Source organism: Opisthocomus hoazin, chromosome 25, assembly GCF_030867145.1.
Source record: "Opisthocomus hoazin isolate bOpiHoa1 chromosome 25, bOpiHoa1.hap1, whole genome shotgun sequence".
Taxonomy (NCBI): domain Eukaryota; kingdom Metazoa; phylum Chordata; class Aves; order Opisthocomiformes; family Opisthocomidae; genus Opisthocomus; species Opisthocomus hoazin.
This window is the reverse complement of record NC_134438.1, coordinates 9,358,210-9,383,792: the sequence shown is the minus strand read 5'-3', so window position 1 is coordinate 9,383,792 and position 25,583 is coordinate 9,358,210. Positions and strand designations below refer to the sequence as shown.

At 57.1% G+C, this 25,583-nt stretch overlaps 2 protein-coding genes across 2 annotated transcripts in view; one reads left to right on the top strand and one right to left on the bottom strand.

The window, feature by feature from the left end:
• The first annotated feature begins 1,829 nt into the window (after positions 1-1,829).
• On the top strand, positions 1,830-5,326 carry IL10 (interleukin 10). The gene is made up of 5 exons (XM_075443027.1): positions 1,830-1,988; positions 3,379-3,441; positions 3,734-3,886; positions 4,613-4,678; positions 5,150-5,326. Exons 1-5 carry the CDS (start codon positions 1,830-1,832, stop codon positions 5,240-5,242), a joined length of 534 nt encoding a protein of 177 aa, XP_075299142.1. The 3' UTR covers positions 5,243-5,326.
• Positions 5,327-21,775: 16,449 nt separating this feature from the next.
• MAPKAPK2 (MAPK activated protein kinase 2) overlaps positions 21,776-25,583 on the bottom strand; it is a 29,203-nt gene continuing 25,395 nt past the window's right edge. Inside the window, exons 4-10 of the mRNA XM_075443119.1 lie at positions 25,128-25,207; positions 24,914-25,040; positions 24,434-24,509; positions 24,110-24,234; positions 23,725-23,810; positions 23,557-23,637; positions 21,776-23,261 (exon numbers count right to left, since the gene is read on the bottom strand). Coding sequence (XP_075299234.1) covers positions 23,118-23,261; positions 23,557-23,637; positions 23,725-23,810; positions 24,110-24,234; positions 24,434-24,509; positions 24,914-25,040; positions 25,128-25,207 — 719 coding nt within the window. The 3' untranslated portion in view covers positions 21,776-23,117. The remainder of the gene's footprint in view (positions 23,262-23,556; positions 23,638-23,724; positions 23,811-24,109; positions 24,235-24,433; positions 24,510-24,913; positions 25,041-25,127; positions 25,208-25,583) is intronic.

Here is a 25,583-nt window from a genome sequence, read left to right as displayed (position 1 = left end):
AAGGCAGAGAAAGGTGAGATCCTACCAGTGAAAACGGGTTGAGTTTAAAGCTATTTGGTTTTGTCCGAACCATCTGCTGCTACTTGCTCTTGTCCTTTCTCACAGCTTCTGCTGGCGGTCAAGGGAAGAAACCGCATGGCTGCGTTAGAGCTGGGGAAGAAAAATGGGTCACCAAATACATGACACAAGCTGTGATTCAGATCAGCTAGTGTGCCTGCAGTGATTCACTGGGAGCAGGCTTCCTCATCTGCTCTGGAAGAGGCAACATCAACAACAAAAGGAAAACAAATCAGAACACAAAATCCCACGTTGTCTCTGCCTCAACACCTTCAGTTACTAATGCTTCAGCCCCTTTACTCTTACTCATACATACATACACCTCTCTTTTGCTGCTAAAAATAATAATAAAAAAATCTAAATATATGGTAACAAACAATAGTTTGTATTTTTCCAGCATTTTCTTTGCAACAAGTTCCTTCACAGAGTTTTTCAAGTTCAACTTAAAAGATGTTCAGTGCAGTGAAGGAAAGGAGAATTGAAGTGATTTGTCCAAAGCCAGGTATTGGAGGCAGGCAGGGAAGGACGCGTTATTTCAAAATAACACGGGAGCTTTCAAAGAAAACCCTCTCATTTCAGAAAGGCCAAATTCAGCTCCACTTTCTCTTTCTTGGAGAACAGATTCCTGAATTCGTCAGAGAAATCGTTATCACAAGGAAGCAGGAGGGTGTGTACTAATATATCTATAGAAAGAGAACATGGAAGAGAGGAAAGCGGAAAACCAGAGAGATTTAGGAGGAATTATCTTCAGCTCTGAAATGGTGTTTTTATCAGGGCTGGGACAATAAGTCTCCGTTAACACGGTGCATGCAGTTGGTAAAGCCAGCACTGGGTTGCTTGGCTGGGGCTCGTGTCCATTTCTAGGAAACGAAATAGGATTAAAGAACCAGAAACACGAATATTCGTGACCTGCTTATACACTTTCCCCCCACACCCCGATGTTAAAATAGTGGCTCCCATGGCACGAGCGCGGGGGGACAGAGCAGCGACGCGTCCCAGCCGGGCTGGGCTCCTCCACCGCCGCCCCGCACAGCGCGGGGCCCGGCCGCAGTCGGGCACAGCACCGGTGGGAGGGTGGGAGCTGGGTCTCTGAGCTTGCTGGAGGCAGTGAAAGTTCACATCGACTTCAGCAGGCACACGGGTTAAGTGAAAAAGAAAATGTGAAAATGAAGATTCTAGATTATTCTGTGCATTTGCAATGCAGCATTAGAATACCGAAGGAGGTGACAGTGCGTTTGTGCAGGTTCGTTCAAAGCAACCCTGCTGAACAACGCACGGTGCTGGGGATCCTAAGTGAAGGTTTGATGGGGACGTTTAAGTATAGAAACACTTTTTTTCCCCTAACAATAGGGCATTCATCTAAAAATAAAAAGTGATTGTGAGAATGCAGAAGTAACCTCACACAGCACCTTTTCTTCTTTGCATTGTATCTGAAGCTTTCCTCTTTAGCCACATTTAAATTTACAAGAAGCAAGTAATGAAAAAAAAAATGCAGAGTCTAAGCACAAAAGATTTGATGGGGTGTGAGGAGAGGAGGGGGGTCAAGAGAACAGGAAACCCAAGTTGACGGGAAACCCAAGTGACATTTGGTTTTAATGAATGACTTAAAACCCCAATATTGCTCGCCAGGAAATGGGGAGAGGAAATTGAGCGATGTTTTGAGAGTATAAATTAGGGGCTCCATCAAGGTGAAGGCTGCAGATCTGCATTTTACCCTCCCGTGAAATTCACCCGAGAGCTGCACCAGGAGGTGAGCAGCCCATCGCCACAGCATGCCAACCTGCCCAGCCCTGGTCGTGCTGCTGCTGGCTGCCAGCGCCCTGCCTGCCAGGGGCTCGCCCGCCGAGCCCGCCTGCCTCCACTTCTCGGAGCTCCTGCCTGCGAAGCTCCGAGAGCTGAGGACCAAGTTTGAGGAAATCAAGGATTATTTTGTAAGTATAAGCCTGCTAGTCTGTCCTCCTTCTTGTTTCGCTTTTTTTGCAAAGTTCAGTGATTTGGATGAGGAGGAAGACGGCTTCCTCCCAGCAGAAACTATTTGGTTGTGCGTTGTGCTATGGGCTGACGGGGGTGAGCAGGAGAAGTGCAGTTTCATCTCTTGCTGAGAGAAAACATGCAAGCGTTTTCTTCCTAGTTTTAGTTATAACGAACTCAAGAAATTTCATAATGAATCTTTGTGAACCTTACTAGCCAGACTTCCCCCTAAAAGTTGCAGACCAAATTATTCACCGAATTAATAGGAAGGAAATAGCAAGTACCTTCTTCAGGGCAACGAGGTCCAGCCTCGCCGAAGTCAACACTAGCTGAAAAGGGAAATCTTTTGCTACAGATTTTTTTTCTTTGAGAGAACCACAAAAGCCTGAGCATGGTATTTTATGACTGGAGAAACGCTATTGTAACTAGCACTCGCTGTGGTGCCTGTAAAAGGTCGCTGCTTCGCATCCCCGCGAACGGGAGCATCGGGGCTGCTGAGAAAGCAGCACAAGATGTGCTCAGAGCATTTGTCACTGCATCAGTTCTGACAGAGAGAGCTGGCTGCATCTGTGCTACTATTTTAGTAAATGTCAGTGTGTTTTAGCAACAACACAAGATAATTCTCCAGATTAAACCTCAAGCTAACATCGTGGCTTGTATTTATTATCAAACAAACACAGCCAATACTTTAGATTTAAAGCATGCAGTAAATTTCCCAGTTGAAGTTGGGAAGGAATATTTTTAACCTCTCAGGAAAGCCCTTTGTGCCAAGGGGCAATGCTTGGGGTGGTGCCAGCCCACCCCACTGCATCTCTGCTCTTCCAGAGCTGATGGTGCAGCAGAGGCACCACAGGACCAAACCCCTTCTGCAGACCCCTTTTCCCCCGAGCACTGCAGACTCACAGAGACAACAAGAACAGGGGGGATTCAGCCCTGGTGCCGCGGCGAGCCCGCAGGCAGAGGGGCTGGGGTGGATACCTCCCTTCGGGGGCTGCCAGAACCCTGACACCCAGCCACAGAGCGGTGCGGTTCGCACCAGCACTCTTACCTAAACGCGCCGTGCTGGCAGCGGCGGGAGGAGTTTCACGTTAACAAAATCGCTGGTACCGAAGGTTGTGATTTCCTTATCTCGCTGCCTCGACCTGACGCTGCTCGCGCTGCGAGACGATGGACCAAAGCAACGGGGACTCCGGCACCTGGTGCTGCTGTGCTGTGCCCACCAGCGTGCCGGGTGCTCTTTGCCTTCGCCTCAGTGAGGACATAGATGCATACAAGCAAAACAGTTCCGCAAGGCAAAGTGAAAAATAGAAAAATAAGTAAAGCTCATGTTTCCTTTGCATCTTTCTACAGCAATCAAAAGACGACGAACTTAGCATCCAGTTGCTCAGCTCCGAACTGCTGGATGAATTTAAGGTAAGAATGACAATTCTTATCTAAGTCCCTCATCCTTCAGTGAGCAGTTCGTAAAAAAGGAAGCAGATTGTAAACTGGGGCATTCTGAGTGTCAGAGGAGGACAGCTCTCCAGCCAGGCAGCAGCACGTGTGCCTGCAGCAGGGCTGACGCGCGGTTCCCCCCCCTGTCGCAGCCGCAGCGAGCGGTGCCAACCTGCTGCGAGCGCTCTGACCACCGCCGCGAGTTTGATTTTTCAAAACACCCGCCCGCGTCGGTGACCGGCCCCAACGCCGTTACCTCCTCTCGCCCCAGGGGACCTTAGGCTGCCAGTCGGTGTCGGAGATGATGCGGTTCTACATGGAGGAGGTCCTGCCCAGCGCCACGAGGACCAGTCGGCGTCACCAGCAGAGCATGGGTGACCTCAGCAACCTGCTGCTGAGCCTGAAGATGACGATGAAGCGCTGTGTGAGTGGGGCTCGGCATCACGGAGGGGGGGGGGGGGTGAAATCAGGGCTCCGGTCAGGCAGGGCCAGTCCCAGACCAGCAGGAAGGTGGGGAGCGGGCGCTGGGTCTCCCCAGAAGCAGGGATGGGTGTCGGGATGGTGCAGAGGAGCAGGGATCCAGGCGGGTGGTGGGATGGGGTTTCTCCTAGCCCCTGCTCTCCAGGCTTTCATCAGTTAAATAGCAACGACTCAGAGGCTCCGTGCAGGAGCACCACGTATTTGCAGCCAGCTCCACCAGACAGAGCCTGGCTGCAGAGAGAAGGGGAGGGAGGGCAGAGGGTCTGTCCCTTACCTGGGCGCCGGAGCAGCGTGGCTCTGTGACGATGCCTCCGGAAACCACGCCTGGTGCGGCCGTGACTCCATCACCTGCCGCAAAGCTGAGTCAGCCGGGACGAACCCTACCCTGGGCAGAGAGCCCTCGCTCAGCCCCAGGGCTGGCAGCAAGGGGCATGGGGCTGGGGAAGGGCTCAGGGTCCGTGCTCGGGTCGTGCTGGGTTCCCTTCGTCAGCACCCGGAGCAAAGCAGCCGCCGTTGCTGCCCCGGAGAGCCCCAAGGCCACACGTGGCGAAGGGAAAGGTGGAGACCAGCGGGGCGGCAGTGACGAGGGCAGGAGGTGGGGAGAGCCACCGCCGCGCGCCCCGGGAAGGAAACCTGCGTGGCTGAAGCCGTTGTTCCCGTCTCCTTGCAGCACAGATTCTTCACGTGCGAGAAGAGGAGCAAAACCGTAAAGCACATTAGGGAGACGTTCGATAAGGTAAGGTCCCCACTCGCGTGGCTGTGGTGAGGTTGGGAGGAAGGCGCTGCCCCGGGCCAGGCAGGGGATTTTGCCGCCAGCTTCAGCTTAGGAGAGAGAACAGAATCCAAAGAAGTTTTTAATTATATACACACCTAAGGCAGAGAAATCCAGAGAGCGATGCTCCAAGGAGCAGCCAGCGGGTTCCTCTGAGGGGTTGGGTGGAGAAGCTGGAGATGTGGGTGGAAGGAGAATAAGCCTAGGACATCATGTATATCACAGAATCATAGAATGGCAGGGTTGGAAGGGCCCTCTGTGGGTCACCCAGCCCAACCCCCTGCCCAAGCAGGGTCACCCACAGCAGGCTGCACAGCACCGCGGCCAGGCGGGGCTGGAATATCTCCAGAGAAGGAGACTCCACAGCCTCCCTGGGCAGCCTGGGCCAGGGCTCCATCACATTCAGACTTACGCAGACTTGGCTTTCCCCTGCAGATGCACGAGAGCGGGATCTACAAGGCCATGGGAGAGTTTGACATTTTCATCAACTACATCGAAGAGTACTTGCTGATGAACAGAAGCAAGTGAGAACACCCACGGTCTGCGTCTTTCACACGGAATCCTGCTATTTCTTCACAAATCACTTCAGGCTGCAAGAGCACACAAGAGATTAATGTATCTTAGGGTTCAGGGCAAGAATTACAGGTCAATAACATAAAGTCTAGTATTTTATTTAAAAGTTATTTTTTTAACAGCTGAATTTAATATTTATTACCTCTAATACCTCAGTGATTATGTTTACAATATGTTTTGAAGAAAAGTGTGATGAGCTTGTAAAATATTATTTATTGTTCAATATTTTAATACTGTTTATGATAGTCCTATTTTGTTCATAGCTTCAAAACACCCAAAGCAGCGTTCTTCTGCGGAGCAGGCAATGAGCAAAGCTTATCCTGAGCGCAGTTCCACTGAGCGTGGTCGCCTGAGCAGGAGCAATTCCAGCTCCGGGTGCAGCAAAGTTTAATTTTAATGAGCACTCTTCTCCTATTCTATTCCTCTATTTATTTAGGCAATCAAAGGTTTCTGTGCATAACCATGTCACTCTCTCTGGTTCTGCAGCTGGAATTAGGTACTGAACTATTCAAAATTATTCCACAGCCTTGTGCTGAGCTAAATAACCATAAATGTACCCACGGGCATCTTTGCCTCCTGTGCATGAAAAGCGCTGGGGGGGGGGGGGGAGGACCTGCACTCCCTGAACAGCGTGCGATCACCCCACAGCAATCAATCAGCCGACTCCACCGCTAGATTTCAGCCTATACATCGGTCCAGATTAAAGAAAAAACTAGTAGTAGGAATTAAATGTTTGGTTCTAATAGAACTTGACTGAAACGTTGCTAACGACTGACTTCCAGAGCTGCTGGGTCAGCCACTCCGCACTTTTAAAAGTTAATCGTACTATTTTCCAGTCTTTGATTGGGTTTTACTTGCTTGTTTCTTGGACTTTTTTTCTTTTAGAAGTTACAGGGTATTTAATTAACCACCATTTTAAGGTGGCTTGGGTAATTTGCATTCAAATCCATACAGCTGCAGGCAGCACTGACACCGTCCGGGTTTGTGTGGTCGCTGACCCCGGGCACGAGGAGCTGCAGCAGCCGGGCGCAGGGGGGAGGCTTTGGCACCCCGAGAGCTGCTGCTGTTGGCCGGGCTCCCCTCCCTCCTCGCCCCACGAGGGTGCTACGGGAGGCTAAGCCAGGGCAAAATGCCATCACCCAGAGGCGTCGTACTTCTAATATTTAGAAGTATTAGGGCACTGGTATGATGAAACACTGTCAGTTGGTTGTTTGCTTTGTACGTTACCACCGAAGAGAGGCTATTTATATTTGATTTATTCTTATTTGTACATTTATGGTGACAGAAGGGCATTCCTGCTGGAAGCCTGCCCGCAGGGAACTGGTTATCCCAGAGCAAGGCCAGCCCGAAGCAGGAATGCTGCTCCGTGGGTCGCTCCTTCCGCTGAAAGCAAGCCGGTGGCATCGGCTCAAGGGCAGTGTGGGAGCCAAACGCCTAAACTTCATTTAAGCTTCTTACCAGGACACATTAAACTCCTGCTGAGCCAGCTTTGTACTGGTTTTTCCACCAAACGCCTTGACTTCAGCGAGAGGCGAGGACAGCCCCGGCGCTGCGGCGAGAGCCAAGAGCATCAGCGGCTCCGTTCCCGGGGGGTCACGCTGGCGGGGGCACCGTGCCTTGGCCACGGCTTCTGTCACTGCGTGAACTGTTGCATGTTTATCTGTATGAGAAGAAATCTTTGTTTTTGCTAATAAAGACCTCCTAATGAATAAAGCCTCTGTTCTGTCCTTCCAAGTTGTTAAGAGGGCTGTAAATCAGCACCAGGGCATAGATGCTGTGTCCGGTCTCACCGTGCTGGGTCAGAGCTCAGCGGGCACAGGTCCAGGCGAGGAGGACCACCGAGGATGCGCTGCGGGCGTTAGCGGCCGTGCAAGCGAGAAGACCCCAGGTCCTCACATTTAAATGCAGATTTCTGACAGACTTTGCTGGAACAAAATACCTGCTGGTGATTTCTTACAGTAGAGAATCACTGGCCCCAGGGTACTCCCTGGGTCACTGCAGCCTCTTCAGCCTCTAACTTTCGCCAGTGTCCTTACCAGAGCAGCATTTACAGGTAAATTACTGGTTACACACCCAAACGTCATCGACAGTCCCCAGGGCTTTGACATCACTGCGCCTCCCTTCCCCTGATTTACAGGGGATCGCACCGCTGCCTCCCTGTGTCTGCTGAGCTGTCCCCAACTTCACGCTTGTTCCCAGCCAGGAGGAGGCCTTGATCCTAGATCAGATGGTAGATAATAGCTAAAAACTAGACTAATACAAATTAACAACAGAACTGATTGCTTTTCCTAGGGCTGGGGATTGCATATCCATGCACATGGATCCGTACGGACGGCAGCTGAATCCCAAACAAAACCGAGCAGGCGTGCACACGGGAACCTCCAGCTCTCTTACTGATAAACCCAGAATCCAACCAGCGCACCCGTTTCCAAACTCCAGCTCGCACCGACAGCCCGGGGCGGCTGCCGGTGGGTTCCGACCTGGCCACGTTTCTGTTTCGCTTTCGAGCCCTTTCCATTTTTACCACTTCAAGCCCCTCACTTCCAAGTCCAGCAGACTCCGGGTGTTTATTGGCAGCTGGGGTTTCTTTCCTCACTGCACTAGAAACATAATTTTTTGCAGTTAATACAACAGTTTCTAAGTCAGTTTCTGCCCAGACTTCAGGCCGGTGCTGGTCAGTGGAATTGCTGAATTTGCCCCAAGACATTATTGGTGCTCTCAGTAAAACCTGCACTTCTGAGCACTGCTCAAAGCTTCACCCCTGGCAGATCTGGTCTGCATGCTCCCGTGCCCCCTCTGCATGTATTTCCATCCCCTTCATATAACTTTTCTTCTACGGGGAGGTGGGAAACAGCCCTCAGAGCCCATGTCGCCAGCTCAAGGTAGGAGCCTGGGGGCCCTCGTGAGGGAAACTGGTGCCTGGGCTCTGCCCCGCACAAAGAAAAGGGCAGCATCAGCTCAGCTGTGGTGATGTTTTCAGTAAAGCTCAGTCACTCTGGTTAAAGCAACCACAGGAAGGAAGCAGACGGGATGGCTCTTGCTGTACAGGGAACGAGGGTTTCCAGTTACCTGATGCTACAGGAGCCGCTTGATTCAGAAGGGAGTGGAAGCAGAGCGAGTCAGCAGGCTGGATGGGACCGTGGAAAGGTGCTGGGGGGCTCCCAGCCAGCGGCACGGGTGCGCTTGAGGGAGAGAGAAACCAGAGCCAGGGGACATTTAGCGCTGGATTGCCATGTAAGCCATGCACAAAGAGGTCTGTGCCACGCGTCACCAGGACATGGGGATGCTTGCATCATGACGCAGATCTGGTGGGCAAAAGCGCACAACAACACCTCTGAGTAAACAGATGCATCATCTCCAAGAAGTTTTAGGAAGGGTGTTCTGGAAATCCCAGCAGAAGCCATCTGAGCAACCAAAGGCAGCATCTGCCATGGAGAGATGACGTTTCCAGTGGAGCAGCGATCACCATGATTCATTTCTGGCCATGTCCTCAAGCAGTCTTTTTCCCATTGCCAGGCCAGCCCTGTTCACAACAGTCCCTCCCTGCTGGAACACTGTTTAAAAAAAAGGCAAAAAAAGGGGAAAAAAGAAAAACACCCAAAGGGCAGCCTGCAGAGCTGAGACACCCAAGGTACCATTACAAGTCATCCATGTGACTCATTGACACCTACCTCAAACCAGAATCACAGCACCAGCATCACCCAGCTCCCTGCTCGCAGCATCTTGCCAGGCTGTGCCCTGACCTGACGCCCGCTGCGCGTCTCGGGTGCGGGCAGCAGCTCTGCGAACCCCCCTTGGCTCCCAACATCAATTAACACGTGCCAAACATCAGCAGTTGGGGCAAAAACCAGGCAAGGTGAGGTGAGCCGAGAGCTGGAGCGCTGGGCTGGGGCTCAGCCCTGCCTCTGCCGCGCTGGATCCCACCGGGGCCATGCGAGCTGCAGGATGAGACCCCGGGCGCTGCAAAACTAAATAGGACAGTGCTGCCCTGCACACCTCTTCTGTGTGCAACCTTCTGCTGCCCCTGAAACCCTGAGAGCTGCTGCGATGTTTTATCCCCATCGCTTAGCGCTGATGGAGTTCCCGCCAATCTCGGTGTCAGTCGGGGTGTTACAGGAACAGCGCAAGGCGGTCACATAGAGCAGAGGTGGTGGTTTTCTGGGTTTTTTTATCCCGCAGAAGCAAACGGTTTCCTTGCTGGGTTATCTTCTTCCTGAGAGCTCAGCCCGCTGCTGGCTCAGCGGCCGCGGTGCTGGGAGCCTGAGCCTCGCGCCAGCCTCAGCCGCTCCCGGCCGAACGCTGCGTCTCGACCGGGCGACGCCAGTGCGGCAAAGGTTTCCGTCTGGTGCGGGCTGCATGTGGTTAAGCCACTTTTTGGGTTTAAAAAACAAAAAAAAGTTTAAATATTAAACCCTAGATGAAAAGAATTGCGGATTTGGTCTCTAAATACAGAGAAGGAGGAATATCAGACCTTCAGTTCCCGAGGGGCGGTTGCGCTGCTCTTGAAGAGCAGAGCATCACTGTCAGGCCGGAAAGAAGCCCACCAGGAACAGCATGGCCGATCCAGCCCGTGGCAACGCAGCCAACACTACATGAAAATCCCGTTCCTGCCTCCCAGCACGCTCCATCGGCCCGTGCCGCTGCTGCTGCCTGCAGACAGTAACGCCAAGAACCATCGCCTGATTTTCACTTTCCTCTTTAGAAAGTCCAGCCAGTGCTCGCTCACAGAAGCTCCGTCTGTGGTTGAAGCCGCAGGTTTCCGACAGCCCGGTGCGGGGCAGCGAGCCCCGGGCGGGCTCCGTGGCGCAGGACTGGCGGACGGGGACAACCCGCTGCGGCCGGCGAAGTCCAGGCTTGCCTAACCGTGCCGCCACGCAGGCAGGGGTTTTCATGGTGAAACCAGCTGAGCCGCAGCGGATGAATCACTGCCAGCGAGCGCCGGAGCAGGCGCCTTGGCAATCGTCCCCGCTGCCAGCGGCACGGCTTTTGCACGGCGTCGCAGCGCGGGCAGTCGCTCACTTCTTCCAATTTTTTTCTCTTCCAAGCGAATCCCGGCTCACGGGAAGATGCAGTACTCAGCCAGAGCAGAGAGTCTGGATGCTGGGTTTGCACAGGGTAAACGTTAGTGGTTTCGTAAGTGCTTTGGTTTAATTGTGGCAACCTGTGCACAAGCACATGCCCACACGGACAAAGCTCCTGAGGACTCCACGAGTGCCCGAGTGTCGGCTGCTCCCCGGTACATAAGCAAGTTTCACTTCAAATCAGGAACATGCCAAGAGTGGCAACGCATGAGAGCGTCTGCTCCCTGAAGGAGCAGCTGCTTCTGCTTTTCTTTTTGCCTCTTTAGAAACTTTCCTGAAAGCCATAAGTACCCCCGGGTTGGACAGTGTGTACTTGCTGTCAAGAACGCAATTCACCTTCTTGGTCATCTGCTGTTGGCCAACACGGGGAGGGCAGAGGACCTGATCGCGGCTGAAGCGGCGGAAGCATCTCCTGAACGCAGCAGGGCAGACACGGACATCTCCTCTCGTGGGCTGGGTGTGAGAAACAAAACCCCACTGGTCTCCTTCTTGTAACAGGAAAAAAGAAAAAAAAATCTCTTGGCACGAGGAAGATGAGCACCTTCTGTGGGTGCCTTCAGCCTCCGGGGTTGCCACAAGGAGCAGGGATCAGGCTTCTAGTGATACAAGTGACCTCAGGCACCTAACGGGCAAAGAAATAAACTGTTTTAACTATTTTTAAACAGCAAAAGCTTTCAGAACTTCCCTGATTTCGGTCGTGGTTATAGTTAACACTTGTTATTTAATTTCAGCAGGCTGTACCACTCAGCTCGTGCCTCCCTGCGTCCTAGATTTCAGCAGCACGTGACAGAAATTGGGGCTTTTGTCATGAAAGAGGCCAGGCAGAGCACAGCAAAGAGGGCAGCAAGCCCTGGCCGGGTGCACGCCTGACCCGAGGAGAGCGGGGGGAAGCGGGCACAGCCCCGGCTTCGCAGCCTGCCGCTTCCTGACCGCGGCTGGCGAGAGCCTAACAGCGGGTGCTGGAGGGCACAGAATCACTAAAGCCACTGCCCCACTCACCGCAGCCACGCTTTCGGTGCTCGAGGACCCAGTTTATGGGAAGGGCTCGTCTCCACCTCCTGGAGCCACCAGCCCGTGGACCCACCGGCGCACAGCCGGAGGGCACCAGCCCCGAGCATCCCCTGGAGCCCACCCCTCCCCGTGGGTCTCCGCTTTCAGTATTTCAGCAAAGTGAAATCTGTGCCCGATGCCTACTCATCCATGCCCTGGCTTTACCCGTAAGGCAGCGGAGCACGGCTCCGGCTGTCTCATAGCGAGACGCGTGCCAGGGCACAGGCGTTTCGCCCTGTGGCGTGGGGTCTGGCACACGTGGGGTGGCGAGGGCTGCCCTGCCCCGCTCTCGGCATTGCCAGGAGCCTCTCTGGTCTTGGCGTGGGTGGGGTGGCAAGAGGAGCTCCCATGGGGATCACACATGAGGCTGCTGAGCGGGTGCCGGTGTTTTCATGGAGCCCCAGCGAGGGCAGGCAGGAGCTGGCAGCGCTGGGGTTGGACTGGGTGACCCACAGAGGTCCCTTCCAACCCCTACCATTCTGTGATTCTGGGGACAGAGCCCCGAGCACTGGGTGCTGCAGGGTGGGAGCCCCGCAAAGCTGCAGATTGTACAGGAACCGGCCTGGCCTAGGAAGTCAAACAACAGCTCAACTGCTCAACTGCCACTTTGTCCCCCGCAACAGCCCAACCATCAGCTTCCTGCAGGCTTTCACGTCTGAGGGCAGGTTCCTCGGGAGGAAGGATTTCTCGAGCTGCCCCAACATCAGCGTTTCTCCTCTCCTCTGACACTGTGCAGCAGAGTTTGTCCTAGCCCTTCTCCCAGCCCTGCAGGTTCCTGTCACAAACTCATCTTCTCTCCAACAGCAGGGGAAGATGCCACGCAAATAGAAGAAAAAGAAGTGCAGGGTAGCACAGACTCCCCCAAAAAAGCCCTTAACAACATGCGAGCATATAGATCATCGGCAAGGCCCCGTGCCCGGCCATTTCCACCCTGCGTCACCATCACTGCTGATTACCAGTAAGGGTCCTGCACTCCAGTGCAGAGCTTCAGGAGCCACCCTCCTCCTCCTCCAGGCACAGCATCAAGACAGCGATGGGAAACCAGAGCCGAGCAGCCCCACGGCTGCACCCCACGCTCCCCGTCGCCGAATCCCCCAGGTTACACACATGGCCGGTGGAGATGGGCATCCCGATGGGGTGCGGGTGGAAGGGATTCAGCCCCGGCACGCAAACCTGGAGGAAGCCTTGCACCACTTCTGCTGCAGGCCCTGTTTAGAGCAGAAAGTGAATTACAAAGAGAAGCGATAAAAGGGGCTGCGGGGTAAGCAAAGCCGAGCAATTCCCCCGGCTGCACCCGCGGCTGGGGCATGAGGGTTGTGTGGGGCTGCAGAGACGTTTGGGAGCGAACGGGCTGGTTCTCAGAAAGGTCCCTGGTTTCAGCAAAGCTCCTTTCCCATGAGACGTCCTGGGCTCTGCCACCAGCCGAGCCCCACCGCCCGCCGAGGAGCCGAGCACCTTCTGCCTGCGTCTCCTCCGCACGCAAGCGGTTTCGCAATGACTAAGGACTGGTTACCCTGCGCGGTACAGGGACCCGCGGCAGGCTGGAGAAGCAGCCGCCTGACAGGAACAGCAGCCGCTCGCTTTCCCCTTTGCGCTAAATCACTTTATCCTGGCACGTCCCGAGGCTTCGGGGAGGATTCAGCTCCTCGGACCGAAACTCAACCCCAGGGCGGTTCACGAGAGCAGAGCGCGAAGCAGCCGACTGACAACACGATGCCACAGAGATGCACAGACCTCGTCACATTTTTGGGTCCTACCCCTACTGGTGATATATTAATTTGGGGAAGAGCACGGCGCAGAGGCACCGAGCCACTCCTGGGGCTGTTCAGTGATGATGCAGAGGAAGGCAGGGAATTTGTTGAACTGGTTCCCATTCACGCCAGCTCTTCGGCTGCTTAAATCAGAGCGCTTCCCTGGCTTTCCGATGGAGCAGGAGCTGGAGATCCCAGCCTACAACGCAGGTAGAAATCCTCAGTTGGGTAGTGATGGTTTAACCCAGCCAGTTCTCATTTTCCACCTGTGCCTCCTGCGACCTGTTGCCTTTTGCCCCTTGGCAGGGTCTCTCCACCATTTCATCACACCCTGAAGCAACAAAGTGTTCTTCCTTGCTCCAGACAGTGGAGCTGGACTTCGAGGTTCCTTTCCTGGCAGCAGTGCCAAATTTCTTTCTCCTTGAGCTGAAACTTCCTTTCCTGAATGTGTTGCAACACCGACCCCAGCTGCTGCGCTCGGCAGATCTCACCCTCCCTCTCCGTAACCTGCTCCGCTGCCAGGTCAGCCAGCGTCGCTCCGATCCTCGGAGCAGCGAGGAAAAGCTTTGCCTTTGCTGGTGGGAAAAGGTGCTGCAGACGTCCAGAGCAGGATTCCTGTGGGCCTGTTCTAACCCAGCAGGACAATTTCTGGAGAGCACCTCAGTGAAAAACACGCCTTGTTCCTGGGCACCCGGCTTTCACCGCTGGGTACCAATGGTCACCCGTCACTGCCTGTCGTTTCACAGGCAGCTTCAGCACGCCCTCAGCAGCATCCCCTAACCCCAGGTCCAGGCAAGCCTGATGCTAACAGGGCCTTCACCAATCTGGCATTTTGAGCGTTAAGCAGTCTAGCTGTGCCCGCGCACCTCATCCCAAGCTCTGCAGCAGGAAATCCTGACGACGCTCTGCTGCGTCTGATTCCAGTTCTTCGAGCAATACAACCACCATCTGATTTTTCACAGAAAGTTTTGCTTTTTGAATTTGTACGGCTTACCATCAGCTGTACCTGGGGTACAAACCAACCTAGGACAGGAAGGCAACCTAAGTCAAAGCCTGCTTGGCCAACAGAAGATTGCAGTCAGCTTCCATTCCATTTAGGGGCAACGGGCACAAACTGAAGCAGAGGAAGTTCCAGCTGAACCCGAGGAAGAACTTCTTCCCTCTGAGGGTGACGGAGCCCTGGCCCAGGCTGCCCAGGGAGGCTGTGGAGTCTCCTTCTCTGGAGATATTCCAGACGCACCTGGACACGGTGCTGTGCAGCCTGCTCTGGGTGACCCTGCTTGGGCAGGGGGTTGGGCTGGGTGACCCACAGAGGTCCCTGCCAACCCCGACCATTCTGTGATTCGGTGATTCCATTAGATGTAGAGATGGTTTGCAAGTACTGATAGCCCATGCACAGAAAAGCATCTACTCTCAATCATAACCCTTGTCATTAAAAAATTAAGGGTGCCAGGCAAACTAGCAACGGTGCACAACGGCTTAGCCCTCCTCTAGTCTCGATTGCACAACGTGCCTTCCTGTCCCGCACGTCCACGTGGGCCCCGAGGACAGCTTGTCCTGCCGGGGCTGCCCAGGGTTGGCCAACACTGTGGGACAGCAGCAAACCGCCGCTGCAGCCGCGGCGCGGGGAGGAGGAGATGCAGTGCTCTCAGCTCCCCGGGCCTCGCCTCTCTCCTTGCAAGAACAGCAGCTACTGCTCATATTGACACTAGGAAACAGCGATCTTTGTGATTCATCTCTCGGGCAGTAGCAAACACTGATGATCTACCTGGAGCAGAGCCAGACTTTTGATCACAAGCAAATCCCCTCGACAGTGAAAAATAGGTTTTTTTTTTTCCTTAGCAGGAAGTTTGCTACTAAAAATAAGAAGGTGGGGTGAGGAGAGAGGTTTTATTTTCCTACTTACTGCTAAAAATTAAAAATGTCGCGGCGAATCTTTCACATATTCCTTCAGAGTCAGCAGGTCACACCTACAGCCCCTTGATTTTGTGTGAAGTGTCGGGCGGCCACGTCACAGCACACACGTACGTGGATTACATGGTGGACGAGGATGCTAAAAGGTTACACTAAATCTACATTTGTGCTGAATTCTGCGGCTTCATCTCCAAAACAAGACACAACCATTGGCACAAACCACATCCCTTCGGCGTCTGCAGCAGCATGGGATGCAGTTGGACACGCAAGAGCTTTCGTGTGCAGTTGTGACAGTACCCTGGGCGGGCGGGAGGGCTGCGCTGTGTGCGGAGCACCCAGCCTCGCGGTGCAGGGGAACGGGGGGCTGTGTGGGCACGGGGCTGCCCGGAGGCGAAGGTTGGCCCTCCCCAACCAGCTCTGTCTCGGCGTGCTCAGGATGCGAGGTGTGGAGAGGAACCTGCCCAAAGGCTCTCCAAGCCGTGGCAGGAGGCTCCCTAGGACGTGGCCAAAACGAAGCCAGAGCAGCAGCAGCATCAGGGGAGTGAGGGCAAAGCCAGAGGTCCCACAGCAGCACGGGGCATAACAATGCAAGGGGCATCGAGGAGTCCAGTCATAACCCGAATGTGTAAGAGGACGATGGTCCTGAATGCTCCCAGAAGACCTTAAACAAAGTTCAGAGGCAAGTCCTGGACAGTGGAAAACGCCAGGGAAGGAAGCTGCATGCTGCTTTTGTCATCTTGCTTGGGTCCAGGCATCTTCTGTGTCTAGAGCTACAAAACACAGCCTTCAAAGCCCAGGGACGCCCTGCGCAGTCTCCCTGTGACGTTCCTCCAAAGCTGAAGACAAACCCAGGGTGACCAGACAGCAGGCTCTGGAGGAGGACTCTACGAGCAGACACTGGCGAGGGTGTCCAGCTGGGGGTCCTGGTTCTTGGAAGGAGGAAGAGCGATGGCCAAGGAACCTGCTGCTGCTGAAAGAAGGGACACTGAGGCACACTTCGGTGGAAGCCGGGCCGGCTGGTCACCCGCACTGGGCTGGGGCGAAGCACGCGTGCCTGCACGGCCAAGGCACTGGCACACCAGCAGCCCCTGCTCGTCATTGTCACCGAAAGCCTCGACAGTCGTCAGCAGGCTCCAGACGGTGGGTGTGGGATTTCGCTGTCTGCACCACCACTCCCGGTTTCCAGTTAGGCTTGAGGTAATTTCAAAAAGAGTTAGCAAGAGAGGCTGTCACTTGCTTATCTCATTGTCCTTTATCTCGGTGGCTCATCTTCGGCTTCTAGTTGAAATCAGCACTCTGTTTCTTCTAAGTCAAGCAAAGGTCAGGATAAACCAAGTGACACCAAGTACAGGTTTACGGAGACTGCAGTGTTGTTATTTACCAGTCAGAGCTACGGAGGAGGAAATTAGGACCTTCACAAATTCAGCTCCGAAGAACTTCCTCCTCTTTCCAAATAACTTGCAGCTTCAGAGCATCTCCACTGCAAAAAGCAGGAAAAGAAAAAAGCCTTATTCAAAGCTCCAGCCTCTCCCCAGCACACAGGTGCTCGGATTTTTACAGGGAGGGTGGTGAAGCCCTGGCACAGGTTGCCCAAAGAGGCGGGAGATGCCCCATCCCTAGAAGCATTCAAGGCCAGGTTGGATGGAGCTCTGAGCAACCTGATTGGGTTGAAGGTGGCCCTGTTCGCTGCAGGGGGATGGACTGGATGGCCTTTAAAGGTCCCTTCCCACTCAAACCATTCTGTGATTCACAGCAGCCGGTGCCCTGGGCCTCCCGGCAGCCGCCCCAAGCAGCAGCAAAGATGGGGCTGCAGCATCCTCCTGCCCCAGGGCCGCAGGGGGAAACCGCAGGCTCCCCAGGGGAGGAAGCTCCGACGCGACAGACCCCGGGGGGAGCAGAGCAGCTCACCTGCTTCTCCCCGGTGCGGATGCACCCTCTGCCAGCCCGGCAGCCACCGCTGCTCACAGCGCGGGAGCCTCGGAGCCGGGGGCTGCAACCCCCCCCTGCAAAACAGCGCCCAGGGAGCTGGAAATATCGCTGTGAAACGTCAACGGTGGCAGAACTTACCTGGCTCCCAAGGTAACACCGGATCCACCCCCAGCAGAAGGCTCAGCCATCTCCTGCATGAGGACCTGACCCCGCAGCAGAGCGCTGCAGAGCCCAGGGTACCCGTGTCATGGGTCTGGGGGGCACGCTGCTCGTGTAGGGGTGCACGGGGTGCTCAGAAATCCAAACCCGCTTCGCTGGTCCCAGCCCTGCCCCGAGCATCCCCGGGCTGCCCCTGCCCCACGGTTCCGTACTCCGCTCCCACCGCGGCTGGCAGAGCTGCGGCTGCCGTCTCTCACGCGTCCCAGATCAGCGCCTTATTCCAAGATTTTACAGCCTGGCTCCCCTCGGAGCGTTCTTCCCCCCAGCACGATGCACAGCATCGGTCTCATCTCCCCCGGAGAAAGCCGGATTCCTTCCTCCTGCTTTCTTCATCCTCACCTGACGCCGGGGAGCACGCGGCAGCGAGCGCTCCCCCCGCTCCCCGTTGCTCTCTCTGCTCCAGCCGATTTATTTACAGCGCTTTGTGAACAAATCTATCTCAAAACTTTGCTTTCGAACCCAAAGCAACAAAACATCACCCTGCATGAGTAAGTCTCTGTTCTCACCCGCCGCCCACGCTGCCCCAGCGATTCCTTTTAGCATCACCAGCTTCACAGAAAACAGACCTCTGTTTTTATCCACCCAGGCAGACGCTCCGAAAGCGGTGACAGAAAGACAGAGTCTGGCGTGCTGTGGCGAGCGCGCGGCCCCTCCAAAGAGCGATTTCTGCTGGGGCGGGAGGGGGAGGCGGGGGGTGGAGGGGGGTGACACCATGCCCACCGCGTCCTCTCCCAAAGCTGGGAGCAAGGACTTGCGGGAGAGCCCGGGGAGCTGTGGCAGGGCCACCCCGGGAGCCCCGCTCTCCGCTGCCGGCTTCAATGCCCCTGCCAAAATTGGGGGGCTGTGCTGCCCTGTGCCCCCCGCCCCGGGCAGCTGGGCGGCCATCGGTGCCCGCTCTGCTCTGCCATCCCCGCACACAGACAGAAAACGCTCCAAGCCACAGATCTTCCCACCGGAGTTGAGATTTGTGTCAGTAAGCACCGTGATTTCCAGAACAGGCTCTCGGTAAGAAAGGAAACCCGAACCTCAGCCCCCCGCCTCCCCAAGCTGAGGTCGGGCTTTTGTTAGCAGGATCACGTTTGTTGACAAAACCTTTTCTTTCCAAAACGTTGAATCTGCGCAAACCCATCAGAGCTAACGGCGGCTGCGGGCTGAGCCCCTGGAAAAACCTGCCCGTGCTTCACACCTCTCCGCGCCGCGCGTATCCGCACAGTCCACGCTTCCGCTTCGCGAGAGCATCGTGCAAACAGGCGTGATTTACTGTTAGGGTTTTGGGTATGAGCTCACTGTTTTGGAACTTGGCAGCTGAAGACCCGACTCCTCCCTGCCTGGTTTTCGCGAGTGGGCTCGGAGGAGGTCGCCGAAGCTCCTCGCCTCGTCCGTCTCCAGCGGCCGCCCAGCAGCATCCTGCTCGGAGCAGCCCACGAACCCGCCAGCAACGGCACGAACGCTCCCGAGCCTCCCCTGCTCACGTGCCACATCTTCGGTGCCACCACTGCTCACAGCCCCGCGTTCAAACACCTTCTGAAGCGACAGCAGCAACGCGCCGCCACAGACCCTCCAGCCACGAGGCACAGCCTCGCACGTAAGGCAGAGACGGGGCTTTGGTTCCGGGGTGCTGTGCCAGCCGCTCAGCACCGTGCGCAGACCCCGCAGCTCCAGCCTACCCCACCTCCGTTCCACCCGCGGCGGCGATGGGAGACAACACCCAGCCTGGTTTACAGCCCCCAGCCTGTAGCTACTGCTCAGCATCGTTTCCGTGTAGAAAAACACGACACACGACTCCAACCCGACGCCTTCCCCGCCCGCCGGACAGCGAGGGAGCACCCAGAGGGACGCGGGCCCGGGGGCCACCAGCCGCAGAGCCGGACACGGCGCGGGACCAGGCTGCTCTGCCAGAACCCCCACCGCGGAGCTCTCTGCCCTGCCCGCAGGCGACGGGGCCACCGCGGCGGTCGCAGCATCAAAACCTTGGGGACAGAGCACCAGGGAGGGGTCCCACAGGGTTGGGGCCACCGGTGCACCCCGTGTCCCACCGGTTACGCGGGCAAACTCGCACCAACCTTTGCTCTTCTAAAGCTGCGCGAGGGCAGCACGACATCGGGGTTTGCAAACGCGTTGAAGCACCGTAAGGAGACGCAGCCGGCCAGGCTTTGCCAAGACAACTCGAGTGTCTCCTCCCGACAGAACATGGGACCGTTCGCCAGAGACCCGCGTGCTCAGACTGCTCGTTAACCCATCTGCGGGTGCAGAGGAGCGGAGTTTGCTTCAGGCGGAGGCAGCTCGGCTCGGGACCCTGGCAGCTCCCTGTTCCACTTTCCGCCTCTCGCGTCACGCTTCGTGCACACCCCGCTGCAAGGGGGGTAGCGTTTTGCCAACTTCTTGAAAAGACAAAAGGTTTTTCAGCCAGCGCAGCTCCAACCACAACGTGCGCCGACGGTTTTACTGCGCGGCCGCGGCTGGAAGCTGCCACGCTTGGCAAGAACCAGCGAGCCCCTGGCCAACCCCGGCCTTTCAAGGTCACCAGGAGTTGAGGCACGTGGAGAAACTTGGAGCTCCCAGGGCAAAAGACTTGCGAGAAGGGAGTGGAGACACGCGCTGCTCCCGCCCCGCCGCTGCGGGACGAGGCTGGAGCCCCAGGTCCCTCCGGGGATTGATGCTGTCCCCTCCCCACCACCCGCACAGCGGTTCCTGTCCCCATGCCCCAAATCTGCCCTTCCGAAGGGAAATGTTTTGCAGCAGAAGCGAGAGGTCACAAGGCTGACTTCAGTGGAGAGGCCCTTAAAGGAAAGGCACGAAGGAAAATGCACAGGACCCACCGAAAAGGTCTGCCTGGAGCAGCTGCCCCGTGACATGGGCAGGGGCTGCGCGGAGCCGTGGCTCCCCGGGCAGCCCGGCAGATCTTACCTGGGCCGGCACAGGACCCTCCCAGGCCAACAAACGCTCCGAGGGACGGCTTTGACGAGCTGGTCAGAAGCGGGGAGCTGCTGGGGAAGCCGCTGGGATCGGCCCCACTCTGCCGTTGGCTGCGGGGGTCCCACACGAGCTGCCGGACACAGCCCTGGGGTCCGATGCAGCTCTCCGAACGCTTTGCCACGGGAGTGAGCTTTGGACCAGACTCAGCCTGAATTCCGCCCAAATGTAGGTTGGAAATACCTCTGGGTGCTCCTGCAGGTGGGGAGAGGAAAGCCCGTTTCATCCCACCACCCCGTTCAACCCAGCGAGAGGAGCGTTAGGCAAGAGCCGGGGCTGAAGCAGCCTGAGCAGAGGAGACCCCCAGAACCGGGGTGGGCATCAGGGCAGCCCCTCCAGCTCACCACAGCTGCCCCGACACCTCCACCGCAGCCGCTCTGCACTGCGGGGTGCACGTCCCACCCCTCACTTCTGCATCCCCAAGAGGCCCAGAGGCACCCGGGGCACCAGGACCCTTTCCAGCAGCAGAGGAAAGGCTGGGAGACCCCCCCGCTGCCCTCCCCATGCCCCCAGCCCCAGCACTCACTGCCCCGTCCCAGGACGTGCCGGGACAGCCGCTTCGCCTCCGGGATCTCGCGTAGTTCCAGGGTTCCCCAGCGCCGCGGCAAAGCAAAATTTGGCAGCCGGGTCGGCTGAGAGGTTTTGGCAGCCCCGGCAGCAGCAGCGCGAGGCTCATTCAGCCAGCGCTGTCGGAAAACGCAGCTCCATCGGTCGGAGCAAAATCTCACCCAGCTCCAAGTGTGAAATCATGAAGCGAATAATCAGATAAAGCCCTTCGTATCGCGCGCGCGGAGCCTTCCGGCTCTGTGGTTTGGCAAAGCTCGTGGGCAGCGGTCCCGTACTCCCAGCTCCAGCACTCGGCTCAGGGGCTGCAAAGTGGCTGGGGGGGGATGCTTGGGGGGGATACTTGGGGGTCCCCAGCCCAGGGCTCAGCGCCCGGCCCCGAGTCCCCCAGGGAAAAGCCCCACAGACGGGAAGCAGACAAGTGATGGTTTGGAGTCAAGAAACACAACAGGGCTCATCCAAGCCCCCCTGCAGCCCCCGCTGCTGTACCTGCCCACCCCGGCGCTTCACCAACAGGAGGAAGAGGAGGGTGACAAGGGCGAGGAAGGCACCTGGGGACCTCACCACTTCCTCCTCTCCCGCAGACGCCGCAGCCCAGCCCAGGGACGAGCAGCAGCAGCCCCCCGCAGCCGTCAGCCCCCAGCGCAGCACCCACCGTGCGGTGACGGCAAGGTCCCCACGGCCACGCGTGTCCCAGCGCCAGCTCCGCAGGTCGCCCTGCCGGCACCCACGGCCACGTCCCACAGCCCCACGCGCGGGGAGGAAACCCCATCTGCAGCGGCCAGCACAGACCCGGCCACGAGACGTCGAGCGACGGTCCCCAAGCAAAGGGGCTCTGCAAGGACGGAAACGCTGCGTCCCCAGAGAACAACCCCCGGGAACTCAGTCTGTTCAGTACAAAATGAAAAAAAAAGCCAAACAATTTCAAGACCTGAGGAGAGAGGTTGCCCAGCTTGCAGCACCGGGGTGTTTCTTCGCAGCCACGTAAGCAAGGAGAAGAGACTGGGTGACGCGTTAAGTGTCTTTAATCCAAAGGACTGAAGAGCAGACCGGGAAGATTAGTATAAGCCAACAGACAAAAATTAAAAAAAAAAAAAAAAGCCAAAAGAGGGGGGGGATAAAAACTGGTTCTTAAAAGAAATTAAAATTCCATACAGTGTCTAAAAGATCACCTAAAAACTAAACATTGCCTTAAAAAATTTTTTTCCCCACATTAAACACAGTGAAACATTGTGACAAATAATAATAATAATAATAGTTCATGGACTAAAGACTTCAGAGCAGCCCTCCTGCTCGCGGGAGCGGAGGCTCGCTCCCAGCCCCCCCCCCCCCCCCAGAAGCCACGACGGTGGGGCAACACGACCCCCAACCCCAGCCCAGGAGGGGACAGCGCTGCCGTCCTGGCTCAAGCTACGGCCCTGCATCTTCTTCACCCCCTCTTCCCTGGGGACCCCCCCCAGGACAGCATCTCCCCCGGAGCCGGGGGCTGCGGGGAAGCATCTCGCCCCCGCGTCCCTGCAGAGTTGGGGGGATGCGGGGGGTACCGGCCTCCTGCTCGCCCCCCCCCCTGCCCACCCCTGAGGTCAGAACTGGATTCCAGGCACAGGTACGGGCTGCGGCGGGCACGGCGGGGGGAGCCACGGGCAGCTCCGCGCCCCCGGGCACGACACGCACCCCACGCGCAGACAGACAGCGACGCAGACGGAGCCCTGCGCGCCGCCGGGTAGAGTCAAGGCTTCCAGGGCAGGGAGGGGCTGGGGGATGTTTTTTGGCTTTAAAAGCAGCAGTTTTCCAGGCTGGCAAAGAAGCCCGGCGGCCACGGGGGCCCCCCACGCCGGCCCTGCCACGCACAGCAGGACGGAGAAGGCGGCTCTCCCCGCCCGTCCCCCTCGACCCGCTCCCAAGCCCAACGCCCACCTCTAGCCAGCAGCCACGCAGGGAACACGCTGTCTGGGTTTCAGCTCTACAGTAGTTTTTAAAAAATATTTATATGTTATATACCCTAAAAAGGTCACCACAGGAATTTCCATGTCTTTGGAAGGAAGGAAGGAAAAAAAAACCAAAAAATCAAAAACTGTTTCACAAAAGGAAAAAATATCCAATTATCGGCGGTGTTCACCTACAGGACAAAACCCCCGGCCGCAGCGCGTAGATCTGACGGGGGGGATCTCACCGCCTGCTCCGGAAAGGTCAGAAACACAGGTGAGTAGCTAAAAATAACTAGTCTGGTATAAATGTCTGAATTCCATGCGCTTGATATAACAGTCTGTCTCTTTTTGTCTTTTCTCTTTTAAAAAATATATATATATAGTTATTGCTTTCTCAAGGGCCGGTGGGCGCTGGGCACCCTCAGTGGGGGAGCGCCGCGGGCTCGGTGGGGTTTGCTTTCTTCCGCCTCTTCATCAGCAAAGGGTTCGAGGAATCTTCGATTTTCTTGATCTTGATCTGTTCGTAGTCCACTCGCATGGTGGCCAGCGCGCTCGTCATCTCCTCCTGCGGGCGGGCGGCACAGGCAGCGCCGTCAGCACAGCCCTGCGCAGGCACGGCCCACAGACCCCCCGGGACCCCCCCGGGCAGCCGCCCCCCTCCAAGCCCCCATCTTATAACAGCAGCAGGGTCCCACTGCCCATTTCTCCAGTCCCCTCCCAAGCACAGATCTCCCCAGGAGCCAGCACGCTCGCCCCGAGCCCGAATGACCCCAAATCACAACGAGCAGGCGGAATCGGACAGCCTGCAGCCGGCCCCCGGGGCACCGAGCATTTCAGACGGCAGCAGAGAGAGGTTTTACCTTCACGTCCTCCCACAGATCCTTCTCCTCTTTCAGCACCCGGCTGGTGTGCAGCGGGGTCTGCGGCACCTGCATGGATTGCTGCCGAGAGAGCGGGGGAGCGTGAGCTGAGGGCACCCCGTCCCACCCCTGCCCCGTCCTCACCCCCACCCCACCCTGCTGCCTCACCATGATCCAGGGGTGGTTCATGAACTCCGTTATCGTCATGCGCTGGGTCGGGTCCGTCTTCAGCAGGTTGCGGATCAGCTGCTTCACTGCAAGGGTTTGTGCAGGGCCAGGCGTTAGCAGGTCCCGGGGGGGCTCTCCCCGCACTCCAACCCGAGCCAGCAGCCCCCAAACACCTGCACACACCTCCCATCCCCTCCACACCACAGACCTCATCCTGGCCAAACCCTTCGGCAAAAGCCTCTCGCGCAGAGACGCAGCCGCCGCATCACTGCGAGGTGACCCAGGGAGTGCCCCCCCCCCAGCCTCGGCAGCGCTGCCAGATTCAGGGCAGACCCCAGAGAGACACCTCAGCCTGGGGACAAGCCATGGCAGGGACTGCTTTTACCTTCCTCCGATACTTCGGACCATTCCGGATTGGGAAACTCGTACTGGCCCATTCGGATTCGCTTCTTCATGCCGGGCGAGATGGCCAGGCCGTGGTTGGAGTAGAAGGGGGGGTACCCGCACAGCCTGCGCCGGGAGAGGGAGCGGGGAGTCAACACGTCGCCCCGAAAGCCTCCCCAGCAGCGCCCGCGGGGCACGGGGCAGTGCCAGGAGCAGGAGCGGTGCAGCTGGGAAAGGCTGAGCCCCACCAGCCCGCAGAACAGGCTCGAAAGCTGCATCCCCGCTTCCAACCCCGGCAGGATGGAGAGGGACCCGTCGGACTCACAGAATGTACATGATGACGCCAAGGGACCACATGTCGCAGGACTTGTCGTACTTCTCTGGGCCCAGCACCTCCGGGGCTGGTAAAGAGAGAAACAAAGTCCTGAGCCAACGCGGCAGCGCCAGGCGAGAGGGATCCGAGCGTCCCACGTTGCTGCCGGGAGCTCGGTGCGGCCTCGCAGCCCCGCTCAGAGCAGCGCGGGCACGACGCGAGGGATGCCGCGGCACGGGTGCGCAGCACGCTGCCTGCACCGCGCTCGGAGCAGCCCGTCCTGCAACGCAGCAGCGAACACAGCACCCACCTGCACCCAAAGCAGCCCCCCGCCCCGCGCACCCCAGGCAGGAGCTGCCCCCCCCAGCACCGCGCCGTGACTGATGCTGGGTGCAGAGGTGACGGGCTGTGCACAGCACCCTCCGAACCTCACCAGCTCTGCCCTGCAGCCCCGCAAACCCGCCAGCTCAGACCCCCCCCCCAGCCGCTTACCCACGTAGTACGGCGTGTAGCACGGAGTGGCCAAGGAGTTGTGCGTGGTGGTTTCTTTAGCAAAGCCAAAGTCCGTGAGTTTCAGCACGGCGTTGGGCCTTTTGGAGGTGTACAGGAGGTTTTCTGGCTGTGAAGACACAGGGCAGGAGGAGTGAGCAGCAGGGCTGGAGCAGCCTCGGCACTGCCATGGGCCAGGCGGGGCTCGGCACGGTACCTTCACGTCCCGGTGCGCGATGTTGATCGAGTGTAGGTATTGGATGGCTTCCCCAATGCTCTTCATTATCTCTGAAGCCTCTGAAGCAGCAAAAAAAAAAAAAAATAAAACCCATCAGAAGCCTTTATAAGCAAGTTACAAGGAGGACTGCTCCCTGGGTTACTCCACAGACCAGGAGTCAACGAGCCCAGCAAGGGGTTTCCTCCACCTGAAGTCCCCCTTTCCTAGCAGGAGCCCCCCCTGCCCAGAAGCCACCCCCAGCTTGGGAGAGAGGCAAATGGGAGAGAAACTCCGAGGAGGAGGGAGAGAGCAGGCTCCAGCCACTGACCCCAACACCCAAGCACACAGGCCCCAAGGAGGGGCTTGCTCTGGGGTGGGGGGGGCTGACCCAGCCCCTGGCACTGCTTACAGACCCCATATCTGCAGGAAAACCAGCTGGGAAAGCTGTCCCCCGCG

Excerpts from the sequence above, each read along its gene's own strand:
- IL10 (XM_075443027.1), top strand. The coding sequence starts at position 1,830 with ATGCCAACCTGCCCAGCCCTGGTCGTGCTGCTGCTGGCTGCCAGCGCC. Across the intron at positions 1,989-3,378 it reads AGGAAATCAAGGATTATTTT|CAATCAAAAGACGACGAACT; the intron begins GTAAGTATAAGC and ends ATCTTTCTACAG. Across the intron at positions 3,887-4,612 it reads AGATGACGATGAAGCGCTGT|CACAGATTCTTCACGTGCGA; the intron begins GTGAGTGGGGCT and ends GTCTCCTTGCAG.